This window comes from Spermophilus citellus, assembly GCF_964194105.1.
Source record: "Spermophilus citellus genome assembly, chromosome: 16".
Taxonomy (NCBI): Eukaryota; Metazoa; Chordata; class Mammalia; order Rodentia; family Sciuridae; genus Spermophilus; species Spermophilus citellus.
Window position 1 is genome coordinate 26343941 of NC_138196.1, and position 15506 is coordinate 26359446.

The 15506-nt window shown below is 38.8% G+C and overlaps 1 protein-coding gene across 2 annotated transcripts in view; it reads right to left on the bottom strand.

The window, feature by feature from the left end:
- The window catches only part of GTF2E2 (general transcription factor IIE subunit 2), a 152893-nt gene that overhangs the window by 81315 nt on the left and 56072 nt on the right, over positions 1 to 15506 (bottom strand). Inside the window, exons 2-3 of one of the 2 annotated variants that reach the window (XM_081269451.1) lie at positions 4250 to 4298; positions 1797 to 1963 (exon numbers count right to left, since the gene is read on the bottom strand). In XM_081269451.1, the coding sequence (XP_081125577.1) occupies positions 1797 to 1959 (163 nt within the window). In that variant the 5' untranslated portion in view covers positions 1960 to 1963; positions 4250 to 4298. Of the gene's footprint in view, positions 1 to 1796; positions 1964 to 4249; positions 4299 to 6010; positions 6267 to 15506 lie in introns of those variants that run through there. The other variant, XM_081269450.1, reaches the window with a different exon arrangement.

Below are 15506 nucleotides of genomic sequence, written 5' to 3' on the forward strand. Positions count from 1 at the left end.
CTGGTGGCACATACCTATAATTCCAGCTACTCGAGAGCCTGAGGCAAGATGATCATAAACTTTAAGACCTGCCTGGGCAACCTAGCAAGATCCTATCTAGAAAGAAAATTTGAAAAGGGTTGGGGATGGGATGGGGTTGTGGCTAGGCACAAATGCCTAGCATGTGTGAGGCACTAGGTTCGATTCTTAGTGCCACATATAAATAAATAAAATAAAAGTCCACCAACAACTTTAAAAAAAATTAAGGCTAGGGATGAGCTCTTCAGAAGAGCATTCATGGGTTCAATTCCTGGTAACACAAAAAAAATTTCTGCTAATTAACTGGGCATGGTGGTGCACACCTGTAATCCCAGCAACTGGAGAAGCTAAGGCAGAGTATCACAAGTTCAAAGCCAGCTTCAGCAAAAGGCGAGGCGCAAAACAACTCAGTGAGACTCTGTCTCTTAATAAAATACAAAATAGGGGGCTGGGGTTGTGGCTCAGTGGTAAAGTGCTCACCTAGCATGCATGAGGCACTGGGTTTGATCCTCAGCACCACACAAATGTAAAATAAAGATATTGTGTCCACCTAAAACTAAAAAATAAATATTAAAAAAAAATACAAAATAGGGCTGAGGATGTGACTTAGTGGTCAAGTGCCCCTGAGTTGAATCCCTGGTAATGAAAAAAAAAAAAAAAAAAAAAAAAAAAGAATGGTTTCAAACCAACAGAAAGACAAATAGCCCACTTTTTAAAATGGGCAAAAAAAAAATACAAATAGTTCACCAAGGAAAGTACACATCTGGTCATGTTCATACTACTAGTCATTAGGGAAATACATATTAAAATGATAATGATACCTCTTCACACCCACTAGGAATAGCTATGATCAAAAAGAAAAGGAATCACAAATGTTGATACAGATGAGAAAAAACTAGAATCCTCCTACTTTTGGTGAGATTATATAATGGTACAACCTTTTCCATCATTTTATAAAAAGTTAAATATAGTCAGGCACCTTGGCGCAGGACTGTAATCCCAGCTACTCAGCAAGCTAAGGCAAGGAGGATCACAAGTTCAAGGTCAGTCTGAAAATTTTACAGAGACCCTGTGTTAAAATAAAAATAAAGTGGATGTAGCTCAATGGTCAGCCCCAGATTCAATCCCAGGGGGGAGGGAATCAAACAAATTTACCACATGATCCAGAAATTCCACTCCTATTTCTCTATTCAAAAGAAATGAAAACATGTCTATATAAAGACTTATACATAGTGTTCGTAGCAGTGCTATTCAATAGTCAAAAACTTCTTCAGCCATAAAGTGGAATAAAATACTGATATAATCCTACAACACAGATGAAACACAAAAACATACTAAATAAAAGAAGCCACAAATAAAAGCCCACATTACACAATTCCATTTATAGAAGTGTCCAGAAAAGGCATATGGAGACAGACAGAAAGTAGGTTATTGGTTATCTAGGACTAGGGTAGGAATAGTGTTGCAAATGGGCACACTGGACCTTTTGGCAATGATAGAAATGTTCTAAAATTGGAAAGGAATATATTTGAATTGTACACTTAAAATGAATGAATTATATGGAATGCAAACTAAACTTTAATGAAGCTGTTCTTTTAAAGTGATAATCTAAATATTAAACACAACACAATTAACATATTAAAGGCTTAAATTCTCTTATCATCCCATCCCTTATATTTCACCAAATGTCTAAAAATCAATATTAATGTTGAACTTGCCATTACTAAATGGTTTTCTAAAAAATAAAAATCAAACAATCCTACATGATTTTTACTAACCAGAATTTTGTTTAGAGCCTGATGATCCTCCATGTTCTACCTTTGCTTTCTTCTTCTTCGATGATGATGATGACTCAGAAGACACTGAACGCTTTTCTACTACAGGAGTGGAAAGAGCTCGTTTTTTGAACAGCTCCCTTTCTCTCAATAGGCTTGGATCCATAATGCTAAAAAGATAAAAATAAATTATCTGTAGTACAGATTCAAATCACTCAAACCTGTATGCCAAATCCAAAAATGTCAACAAGATATTTCCCAAATAAAATGATCTGCTATATTAGTACTTATTCACTTATTTATTCACCCAAAAAAAGCGCTTATTATGTACTGGGCGAGTAGTAAGTGGTAGAGAAAGAAAAAACAGAATTATTCTCTAAAGCTCTCTAGAACTGTGCTGTCCAATATGGTGTTCTTATGTTTGTTTTTTTGTTTTGGGTACTGAAGATTGAACCCAGGAGTGCTTAACCACTGACTAACATCCCCAACCCGTTTTTATATTTTATTTAGAGACAGGGTTTCACTGAGTTGCTAAGTGCCTCGCTAAGTTGCTGAGGCTGGCTTTGAACTCCCGATTCTCCTGCCTCAGCCTCCCAAGCTGCTGAGATTATAAGTGCACCACAGAGTCTGGCCAATATGGTGCCCTTTAAGCATATGAAGTGTGGCTAGAATTAAGATGTACTGAAAATGGAGAATACATACCAGATTTCAAACACTTAATACCAAAAAAATGCTGTTATTACTAATGAAGATATTTTACATTAATTGCATGTTGTATTTATAATATTTTGGACATGCTGGGCTAAATATTTAAATTAATTTCACGGGGCTGGGGTTGGAGCTCAATGGTAGAGCGCTTGCCTGGCACATGTGAGGCACTGGGTTTGATCCTCAGCACCACATAAAAATAAATAAAGGTATTACATTGATCTACAACTAAAAAACTATTTTTTTAAAAAATTAATTGCATCAATTTTTACATTTTAAAAAATATTACTACTAGAAAAGTTTAAATTACAAGTGTGGGTCACACTTGTAAGCTTATATTTCTATTAGACAACATTGCTCTAAAAACAACATCAGGACCACTGGACATAAAGTAGGAGATAAATTTAGGTTTGTTGCAAAAAAAAATCAGAACTGCTTATAAATGAAATGGAATACTTTTAAAACTGTTAATTCTTGATCATTAACTAAAAATAGTATCTGCTAGAAATGTCTAGAGAAATTTTCTGATTAGGAGAGGTGGAACTAAATGATCTCTTCTTCCCCTGCCCCAATGCTAAAACTCTGCTATACAACAAGCAGAGCTACAAGTCGACCAACAAGACTCTAAAAAATAATCCCGTGCAGGGTCTAGGAAGAGCTCGATCTGACTAAGTGTTTAAGTGTTTAGACTGGTGTTAAGTTGGAGGGGAAAAAAAAACTCTCATACAAGTAACTGCTTCTTGATTTGGGGTTACCATGGTAATGGTAATAAGACCATGGTAAACTGAAAACATAAACTAAAAGTGCATTTTGTACACCTAACCTACAGAATACCCAGCTTAGCAACACAGTCCACCACAGAGTATCAGTTGTTTGCCCCCGTAATTCACGGCTGGCTGGGAGATGCAAGTTAAATGCTACTGCCCAGCATCATGACAGAATATAGTACTACATGTTGCTGACCAAGGAAAAGATTAAAATTCAAAGTGTATTTTCTCCTGAATGTGTATCACTTTTATACTATCATAAAGTCAAAAAATCATAGGTGTTTCTCCCTGTATTTTGCAAGTCTTTAAGCACAGGATACCTCAAAAAATACCTGTTAAATGAACACTGAATAGAAAAGACATCCTTCACTTGTGCTATCCTCATAATTATTGGTTCCACAAGCCTTTAGCAAAGGCTTTACTAAGAAAACTGCCGTTTGTGTGGCACTGTGCTTTAAACTTTGAAAAGTTCTGGAAAATAAATCCTTGTCTTTAGGCAGCTTAGATGAGAACGTGAAAGCACTGAACACCTTGTTCAAAGGACAATGAGTAAATAAAATGTAAGTCAGGGTGCTAAAAATTAAAAATATAAATACTGATAAAGAATAATCAGGGGCTAGGGATGTGACTCAAGCGGTAACGCGCTCGCCTGGCATGCACGGAGCGCTGGGTTCAATCCTCAGCACCATATAAAATAAAATTTTAAAAAAAAAGATGTTGTGTCCATCGAAAACTGAAAAATAAATTTTAAAAAAATAATAATTATCACCGTGAGGGTTGGAGCTGTGGCTCAGTGGTAGAGCGTGCGTCTAGCACAATCGAGGCCCTGGATTCGATCCTCAGCACCACATAAAAACAAATAAAATAAAGGTATTGTGTCCAACTACAACAATAAATATTAAAAAAATAATAATAATAATCACTGTGAATTTCAGTTAAGTAAGAAGTGAAGAGTCACTGGACCATGAATGAGAGTTCTACCTTCTTTCAGCTTCAATTCCTAACAGCCATATGGCTAAACAATCCACAAGACCTCTAATTTAATTTCATCATAAGTAAAACAAGGACACTAATGCATATATATTATACACATTTATATATATAGATATAGATATGTGTGAAAATATGTGTGAATTTTTTTCAATAATAAAGCCATAGAAATCTTATTCCCATATTGAATCTCTAAGAAATAAAAAAATGATTGGTACCAGAGTAAGGAAGATGGAAAAGCCTTGGACCTTGGAAAAGTGTGAGGTCAAGAATTAAAGAAAAGAGGGGCTGGGGATGTGGCTCAAGTGGTAGCGCGCACGCCTGGCATGCGTGCGGCCCAGGTTCGATCCTCAGCACCACATACAAACAAAGATGTTGTGTCCGCCGAGAACTAAGAAAAAATAAATAAATATTAAAATTCTCTCTCTCTCTCTCTCTCTCTCTCTCTGTCCCCCTCTCTCTCACTCTCTCTTTAAAAAAATAAAATAAAATAAAATAAAAATAAAATAAAAAAGAATTAAAGAAAAGAAATTTGCAAGTGAGAAGATGGAAGAAAAAAGCAGATTGTAAACACACAGGAAACATTTGTTTATTTCACCTTATGAAGACAGATCATTAACACAGGATTTAACCAACAACTTTTAAGACAGATTAAGTAAAGCTATACGGTTCATAAAAACCTAAATGTTTACAATATTGGTCCTCACAACTGTATGAGAGAATAGTTATTAGTGTTACTACTATTTCAATGTGTGAAATCTGAAAGGAAAAGGCACAGTTAAGGTCACACAGCTGGAAGGACAAGGGTATTCTTTCTGACTTTTAAAGTCAAGTACTCCTTAACACCAGACCTAGAATGAATCCTAGTAAAGGTCTCTAAAACAAAGCAACCTATGGGGTACCATGTTCAAGGGCACCTACAACAATGTGTCTTTCACTGTAGCACCTAATTTTTCTTTTTTCAAAATTTGTATTGAGTTTTAAATCTCAGTACTGGCACATGTCGCAAACAGGACACATCTCCATGTCTATTTAAAAAAAAAAAAAAAAAAAAACAAGCAAACAAATAAACCACCACCACAACTCAAAGAAGTTGGCGGGGCTCCACGGCCCACGTTCTTCCCTCCAACAGACCTCTCAGCCTTTTTACTTTTCCTGTTTTTCTCCTCTCCCGGCCTCAGCCTCAGAGGTGCCACTGGCGCCTAAGCAACTACTATGAATAGCTGGGAGCTAAGAGGGTGCTTACCTCCTAAGTGACAGAAATGTGGAAGTGGATGAAAAAGGGACCACAACGTTCTGCTTTGGAAAACGTCTTCAGAATTTGTAGAAAACTACTATAATTAAAGTTGGGAATCATTACAAACCATTAAAAAAAAAAAGGCAGCTGAAAAAAACAATCCGTGTGCCAGTCCCTAAATCACAGCCCTTAGTGGGGCACCATGTTACCCACACGTTTCGCTCGGCTACTTCTAATGAAAACTTGGGGGTAGAGGAGGAGGCACAATCAGCTCACCGACTGTGAATTTTCCCTTTATCCAACCCCAAAAGTTTGCTCAATGAACCTCCGGCCTAAAAGACAATGCTCGCAGGGAACTGTTGGCATGTTTGAAATGTTTCGCGTAGAGAACGGCAGCCCAGGCTCCCGAAGGTTTGAGGACACGCTCATCAGCTTGGGTAGAGGAGGCGCGCCTCAAGACCGAAGAACAGCGATCCCCGGCTCGGCACCCCTCACTTGGCGGCCACAGCCCCTACCTGAGCGAGGAAGATAGCCCCACGCGACCCGCCGCTACAGCCTCCCTGCGCCTCCGCCTCCGCCAGCCGCCCACGCCGGCACGGCCGCCCCTTCCTGCTCCTCTTCAGCGCCCCCGCCTGCCCGCACGCACGCCCGGCGCTGACCCACCAGGTCGGGGTCTCGCCTCTGGCGGCGGCGGCGGCGGCGGCGATTCGGCACTGGGCTCCGCCCGCCACTTCCTGATCGGGCGGCTAGGCGCTCAGTCCCGGCAGCCACCGCGGTGCCTTCGCCGCCTATCATGCGCATGCGTTGTCGCGTGCCCCACCTGGGGCCCCAAGGAAGGAGAACCGGCCCACTCGGGCGTCCTCGTTTCCTTGACAACCAGGGGGCGTTTGGAGGCGGGGCCTAGGGTTGGACCTACGTAAGAGGCGGGCAGCCAGTGCTACAAAGGATGGAAGACGCCTTTCTACGCCGAAACTCAAAGCTTAGGAGCTCTTCCACTAGCGGGCTCTGGAAACCAACCCAACTGAAGATACGACCTTTCAACATTAGTTTTGTGACTTTACCTTAAAAGCCCCTCTCCAGCACCTGAATATTCAGAGAACATTTTTCTAGCTCTCTTACAAGTGAAGAAACAGCACAGCAAGCAAAGCAAACCGTGACATGGAGACCAGCTTATGAACTCTCAGCCAGGGCTCTTTCCACACCTATAAATGGTCTTACAAAAGGATGTTGGACTCAGAAGCAACATAAAGGGGTGGAAGTAAAATAACGAAAAACAGCATTTGCCTTGCCCACATACTACAGCTGTGCTTTCCTCAGTCTTCAAACTCAAAAGGCAGTGCAGCCAGCGCTCAACTATTCTTACTACTAATAATTCCTTAAATTTCTTAACCTGTGTCTTGCTTTTTTTTTTTTTTCATTTGAAAAAGGGAATAATAATTGTTCTCTCACAATGGTTTAGTTGCATTGGACTGTGGTTAAGATTAAATGAGTAAAGGGAAAAAAAAAAAAAGATTTAATGAGTTAGGGACTGGGGATGTACCTCAGTAGTAGAGCACTTACCTAGCATGTTTGAGGCCCAGGGTTTGATTTCCAGCACCGCAAAAATAATCAATTAAATGAGATAATACTTGAAATTTAATCCAAAACTTGGAAACAAATCCACAAAATTATTGTGTGATCTTTTAAAAAAATATATTTTTTAGTTGTAGTTGGACACAATACCTTTATTTTACTTATTTATTGTTATGTGGTGCTGAGGATCAAACCTAGGGCCTTGCACGTGCTAGATGATCGTTCTACCGCTGAGCCACAACCCAAGCCCTATTGTGTGATCTTTTAATTTGTTTCATTGCAGAGAAATTTTTAATAAACCCAGGTCATGGTCATCTGACACCCTCAGGAATCGTAACTTCGTTTGAATATTCATTGATTAGAGCCCCCAAAGTTGTACAACTTGGCAAAGTCAGGGATTAACTGGTAGAAAAGTGATGAGATGTAATGGGAAAAAGGGCCTGGGATTCAGTACAAAAAAAATAATGACAGCTGGGCGCAGTGGTACCCACCTGTAATCTCAGTGGCTCAGGAGGCTGAAACAGGAGGATCATGAGTTCCAAGCCAACCTCAGCAAAAGTGAGGTGCTTAAGCAACTCAGTGACACCCTGTTTCTAAATAAAATACAAAATAGGGCTGGGGATGTGGCTCAGTGATCAAGTGCCCCCGAGTTCAATCCCTGGTAACCCCGCCCCCCAAAAAAGGATTGTATTGTCCTGAGAAACAGCATCATTTTAGCAGTTTTATTTCAGCTTTCCTTTCTTCATCGATTATTTGAATCTCAATTTCTCATATCCTTGTGGAATTAGTTCTGTATTTTGCTAGCTCTCTTATTAATGTGAGATTTAAGAACAAATGGACAAAAGGTAGACCACATATGAAAAGACTCTTACTCACATAAACCAAACTGTGACTTCTACAGAAATCAGCTAAAAATGGTCAGAATTTCTTCAAGAATGTTGCCAAATGTCCTATTCTAGTCAGCCACGATCAACTAGAGAAAGTCAAATACATTTGCTAGACCAACCACATAGGATACTCACTTCTAATTAGCCTACCTCCAGCTTTCCTACAACCTTTAATCAGAACATACCAGAAGTGTCCTTTTTTCACCAATGTAAAGTTTCCCTTCTCCCTGATTTTTTTTTTTTTTTTTTTTTTTGGAGGTGGGGGATATTGGAGATTGAACCCAGAGGGTTTTTGTTTTTTCACTTTTTACCACTGAGCCACATCCCTAGCCATTTTTCTTTTTTATTTTAAGACAGGGCCTCACTGAATTGCTGAGGCTGGCCTTGAACTTGTGATCCTCTTGCCTCAGCGTCCAGAGCTGCTGGGATTACAGGCCTGCACCACCACACCCAGCTCTCTCCCTGATTGCTTTTGAGTCTGCCAAACTCAATAGATAGTAGCTGCCTCACTTGCAAGCTCTTAATAGTCTTTGCTCTCATTTGGGTGACCTTCATGTATTTCCACTTGTGCTAAATAAAACGTTGACACCTATTTGTTATCTGTTCACTGGAGAAGTATGAATTTATTAGAGAACCATGCTTTTACATAACTAAATCCACCACATAGAAAACATTTAGCTCATTGGTCAGAATTCTATTGATATAATCCAACTCCCAAATCTCAATTGTCTCTCCTTTACCCAGACATAAGCTATTATCATTGAAACCCTCCCATACACATTCCAACCCTGTTAAAATATATAAATTATATATGTTGTCAACCAGTGATATCCCCCCGCCCCTGCTTGTACTGCTTGCCTGTTGCTACATCCTAACATTGAAGTAGTTACTTCATTCATTCAAAACACTTTGGGTGCTATCCTGTACCATGATGCTACTCCTCAAGTAAAGACAAAAAGGGGCTTACTATAACACCTATGATTAGACTCTTCTCGTGTCCAAGGTATTTACTCATGGACATCACACTACAAACTTAAAACAAATGCGGGGGGTTCCCTTTGTATGCTGGTAATGTTGACTATAATGATGTACTCAATTATTTCCAAATAACAGTCCCAACTACCTTGATTTCAGAAAGTCCAATATTTGGAATAAAACAGAGTTTTTAATCCTGCTTTCTCATCTTTATTACATACTCTAGAAACCATTCATATTGCTTCTGATGTGGCTTCTTGCCAAGACTTAAAAAGGACATAGGAAAATATTTCACTCAGAGGTGAGGGACATGATTATTAATAGATTCTGTCATATACACAGAGTCTCCACCACAAATGCTTAAATAAACCTTTATAATAATTAAAACCACCTCCACATTGGCACAGGATTTCCAGGTCAAAAGGTGTGACTAGTGTCAGATTATATGAAGAACTAACCAAACAACGAATGTTATGACACTTTATTTCTCACCTCTTGAATGCTTATAATATTCTTCTTACTCTTTGATAGAAAGTGTGGTGGTTTCTTAAGGGAAATATAACTTGTATATTTTATAAAAAATTATTTTATTGATCTATCTAAATTCTCTAGCCCCCAAAATTAATTTATTAAAAGATTCATTCTAATTTACTACAATGCAATTTTTTACTATTTATTTAATTGTGGTAAAGTATAAAAACATACACTTCCCCATTTCAGCCACTTAAAGTATACAATGGAGTAGCAATAATTAAATGAACAATATTGTACAGTGATCATCACAATCTATTTCCAATTTTTTTACCACTTTAATCAGAAACTCTATTACCAATTAAGCAATTGCTCTCCATTCCCTATACCCTAGCCCCCAGTAACCTCTAACCTACTTTCTTTCTTTAAGAATTTGCCTATTCTGGTTATTTTATACAAGTGGAATAAATAATACAGTATAAATCCCTTTGTGTCTGGCTTATTTCACTTAGCATAATGTTTCCAAGGTTCATCCATGTCATAGCATGTATCAGAATTTCATTCTTTTTTAGGTAATGGTTTAATTTTACATTTCAATTTATTACCTTATATTCCATCATTCAGAAGGGAAATTTTGGGACAACACAAATTCACTTCATTCTGCCATCAAGTAATAGCTATACTTCAACTCCCTACACCTGTTAACTATCTCAAGTAACAAGATACCTAAGTTCTCAAAATAGCCAACAAAGTGAATTAGTACAATGTTACTTGCCCCAATTCCCAGCATACCAGAGAGAAAGCCAGTATCCAAGCCAAGAACTAAAGTTATTTTACTCTTCACCTATCCTGATTTCTTTCTGATTAAAGGCATTAACAGTCTCCTCTCCTTTGAGTCCTTTTTCTCTGCCTTCTAATTCCACCTGAAGATATCTTCCCAGGATCCTAGTCCTTCTCAGGTATTCATCCTCTATTAAACTTTATCCAAAAATGTCAGTATTTCCTATTGCCTCCATTTAGTAACTTTTAATTTTCAGGGTTTAAAAACTGGCCTGATGACAAAAGACAACTAATGTAAATCTGTGTTCTACCACTTTCTAGTCATATGAACTAGAGCCAGTATTTAATCTTCTAAAGCTAAGTTTCCTCATCTGTAATGAAAATGATTAAATTGAGTAATATGTAGTATGCAGTCAGTACATTATCATTGTTGTTATTAGGACCCAACTTCCCAGTTGCGTTCTTTTTCAAACATCATCAGTGATTTCCCAATTGCCAAATGGGCTTCTGGGTAGGTTATATAATTGTTCATAATTATCCACTTCCTTTGAGGGAGGATTAATACTTCCCACCCTGATGAGCACAAGGAGTGGCATGTGACCTGCTTTAGCTAATTAAATAAAGAACAGAGTAACATGTGTTCACTTCCAAGGAGAAGCTTTAGGAGGTTTATTATAATTCACTATCTTGCTTGTCTCTCAGCCAATAAGACCCTGCAATATTCCAGTTTGGGGCATCTGCTGCCCAATTATCCTAGGGCAGTGGGATAGGTTGCCAAGAGACCAAGGAAAATGACAGAAACAAGACAAGATACAGGGTTTATTGAAAAATCCTTGCAGGGGAGGTCCAATGGCAACATGCTGGAGAGGCGCTTCACCAGAAAGTCCAGTGGAAGGGAGCTGGACAGGTGTCCCACTGATGCACACCAGAGACCTCACAGAAAGTGGCGCCTCCCATTCTCCCCACACTTTGTCCAGGAGCAGCCACCTGGAAGAGCACCTCCATCTCCATGATGTTCTGATGGGCACCAGTTACCACAGGGAAGGGTTCTTACAAATTAGGTCACAGAAGCAGCATTAGCTTTGTCCCATCAGCTTTGTGCCATTGTATGACCAGCATTCCCAGGAGCAGCTGTCCTGGCAGGCATTAAAGAAAGTAAATTTTTACAGATAATACTAACTTGCCCAGGGTACAGAGAGAGTCAGTACCCTTCTAGTTTTTTTCAATAAACCCGGTATCTTATCTGGGCATCCCTGGTCTAGGCCTGCTCTCCTTGATTTGGCCAGGTTTCTGGGAACTAAACAGACATTCCAGAGACAGTGTCTTTCCATCCTTCTGGATGACCAACCCCAGTCTTCTCACTGAGTCCAAGTGGTTAACTAAGAGTTCAGCATATGCCAGAAACTGCTCTATTTTGGTTCTCATGCAATGCAACTTTATTTTACAGCAAATGTTTGATTCCAAAACTTTTTCTTGATTTGGGGATATATACTATGCATATCCACGCTGAGTATATTCCTTGAAATTTCCTTTGTCTACTATAATATTGTAAGCAAATGTAAATCCCTCTGAGTGGACCCAAGAGCACAGCGGCTGCCAGCCAAGCTTGGAGATGCTAAGGAAGCAGAGGTTGGCCAAGCGGCAGGCGAAGCACAGGGATCCTGGCGATGCAGCACAGGAAGCAAAGCACAAGGGAAACAGAAATGAGAAACAGTATCTTGGCCCAAGTTCTCGATCAGTCAGCCTGGGGCCAGGTTAAGTACTTCAGCACTTGTAAAGCCCCCAAAAAACTAAAGCCATAGAAAATTACCTTGTACAGATGGCAAGATATAGACAACTCAACAGGAAGGTATTAGAACAAGGCTTAATAGAAATCCTTGAAAAAGTAATTCAACAAACAAAAAAGAAAACAACAGTTAAATTCAACAGAAGAAAAGTAATGGACTCTGATGAATTCAACAATGACTAAACTAAAAATGTTTAGAGACTGGACCTTGATGGAACAATTCTAGTACAGAAGTTAAGATCTGCTTAAATAGTTACTTTGTGATTGTCTCTATGCCCTTAAAAAATAAATATTATTCAACATTAAAAAATAAGTAAATGTGGGATTGTGGCTCAGGGGTAGAGTGCTCACCTAGCACACATGGGGCACTGGGCTCAGTCCTCAGCACCACATAAAAATGAAATAAAGATATTGTGTCCACCTACAGCTAAAAAATAAATATTAAAAAATAAGCAAATGTAATTATCTATATTTACTTTGTTTTCACTTTTGGTTCTGATTTTGTTGTTTGGCATCTGAAAATCAAAAATATATCATAACAAATACATGAAAATATATTCAATCTCAATCTTACAAGGAGTCTTAGAAATGTAAATCAAAACTCTACATGGATTGCGGTAGAGGGATCACAAGTTTGAGACCAGCCTGGGCAACTTAGTAAAATCCCATTTCAAAATTAAAAATGAAAAAAACTGGACTGGGCTATAGTCCAGTGGTGAAGTGCCTCTGGATTCAGTCCCTAGTGCCACAATCAGTCAATCAATCAACCAATAAATTAACATGTGTATCATATCGTAAATAAGTCAAACAGTACAGAAGATATGAAAAGTAAAATTCAGACCAAGTATGGTAGTACATGACTATAATCCCCATAACTCAGGAGGCTGAGGAAGGAGCATAGCAAATTTGAGGTCAGCCTCAACAATTTAGAGAGGCATTCAGCAACTTAGTGAGACCCTGTCTCAAAATAAAAAAATAAACATGATTGGGAGTTCAGTGGTAGAGCACCCCTAGTACAAAAAAAAAAAAAAGTAAAATTCTTTTCCACCTCCCCTAATCTCTCTCAAAAATTGTAATGTTCAGAGAATAAGCACTTTTAACACAAATGCTCCTTGCACATCATGTAGACATTTTTTATTTGTGTAACAAGTACGTAAATGGGTATGTGTATGTGTGTGTGTGTGTGTGTGTGTTTTCCTGGATACACACACACACATACATACATATACACACAGCCTGAGATTCATTGCTAGTTTCTGAGGACTCTGATTTCTCAAAGAAATGAGCCTCTTCTTGGACAGATAAGGGCAATTCCAACAACAACTCTGTTTACTATTTTAATAGAAGATGCTTATTACACCCTTCAAAACTGGCATCTGTATAGATCCACTATCCTAAAGTGTAAATGGAGACAATATGCTTTTGAGAAGGAGTATGAATTCCTCCATAAAATTAGGAGGCATTAGCAGCCTTGAGAAGGAAAATACTATTAATATCGCCATTAAGAAAGGCATGTGCTTTAGCTGTTGGAAAAACTTTTCACAACAGACTGTGAAATTCACAATTCAATTAATGACAGAGCATTTGGAGGCCTTGGGAAATGCAGATGGAAGCTCTAGTTCTGCAAGAACCTGGGTTAACCGGTGCCCCTGGCATTTCTCAAGCCTGAAAGCCAAGGTTGAGAATTCTTAAGAGGTAGAAGGCATAGCTAGAGATTTAGGCTGGAAAATCAGTTTTTTGGCTGAACCATCACACAAGATTTGTCCTACTTGACACCCAGAGCTGATCATTTTTTAAAATGCTCATTGTCTTGTATGTTAAATTATTTTAATAATAATCATGTAATAATTAATAATAATTTTATTCTCTTGAGCTATTCCTTAGTTTCAAGACAATAGTTTAAAAATCATTTCCACTTTAAAGACATTATTCAAATTCAGTTAAATAGTTCATATATTAGCAAAAATAAGTATTTTCCAGACAAAAATATTGCATCTCATAATTCATACTATTTCTGTTTTGTTTTGTGGTTCAGAGGATCAAATCCAGGACCTTGGGCATGGTAGGCAAGCACTTAACCACTGAGCTACATAATGTAAAATTAAACATAAGTTTGAAGTGGTTACAGAGGGAGAAATTGAAGTAACTCAAGTACCTTTTCTTCGATTTTTCAATCATATGCAATCATTATTTATATCACACCTATACTGTTTAAAAGAAGAAACGTGGGCTGAGGTTGTGGCTCAGTGGTACAGCTCTTGCCTAGCACATGTGAGGCCCTGGGTTTGATCCTCAACACCACATTAAAAAAATAAATAAATAAAATAAAGTGAAGAAGAAGAAGAAGAAACATACATTGTCATAGGGGCTAGAAACAAGCCTATCTGAATGAGCTTAAACTATTCCAAATCATTAGTCTGGAAAAGCCTGTATGCACCTGGGTCTGAGCTGACTATAAACTGGGATTCTCCAAATTAGTTTTCATGCAGAATACAGGGTTTATTTAAGAATAAACAATAAAAATGTACTAAGTGTGGTTTTAAGAATCAAGCTATAGAGGCCTGGCCCAGATCCACCCACATCTACCTGTGCAGGACCCAGGCTCACAGTAATCCTGGGTCCATTCCACCACCAGCAGATACCTGCCTGAGCTCAGGCCTGGCCCAGATCTGCCCACACCGACATACATGGTACCCAGGCCCATTGTAGGTCCAAATTTGCCACCCCCACACACACCTGGGAACCCAAACCTAACCCACTTCCATCTTGGGACACTGCAGACATCACCGTTATCTTTCCCCTTGCAGTAGCCCCCACCTTTTTGAAAACAGACAGTCCTAACCTGCATCTCAGAGAAGGCATCCCAAAGACAGTGTAAGTCCCACCCTTTCAGCCCCATCTCTATAAGACATTGCATCCATCTTGGGACACCTCCACTATTATCTCAAGTTACTTCGGCTATGGCCACCACCACCTTTAAGTGCAGTAGCATACATTGAGGGACACCAGCAGGGTCTGGAAGCCCAACATCAAGATGAAGTACAGACAATCTGCAGGGGTACTCCAAGAATACAGGGTAGAAGCTGTAATAGCTCAGATCCACATGGTAAGAAAGGAAGTCACATAGAAAAAACAAGGGAAGAAAGTGCCCCAAACAAACCAGGATACCACAATAACAGAACCCATGGACAGCAAAGTTGATAATGTCAGAGAAGAAGTTCAGAAGATTCATAATTAAAATGATCTGTGAATAAAGAATGACCTAAATGAGCAAATACAGGCAAAAATTGATCACTCAACAAAGAGATAAGAGAGCAAGTACAGACAGCAAGTGATTACTTAAAGAAAGAGATAGAGGGCTGAGGCTTTGGCTCAGTGGTAGAGCACTCCCTTCACAAGTGTGAGGCACTGAGTTTGATACTCAGCACCACATAAAAATAAAGACATTGTGTCCAACTACAACTAAAAAATATATTTAAAAAAGAAAGAAAGAGAGACTCTGGAAAAAAATGGTCACAAATCCTTGAAATAAAGGAAAAA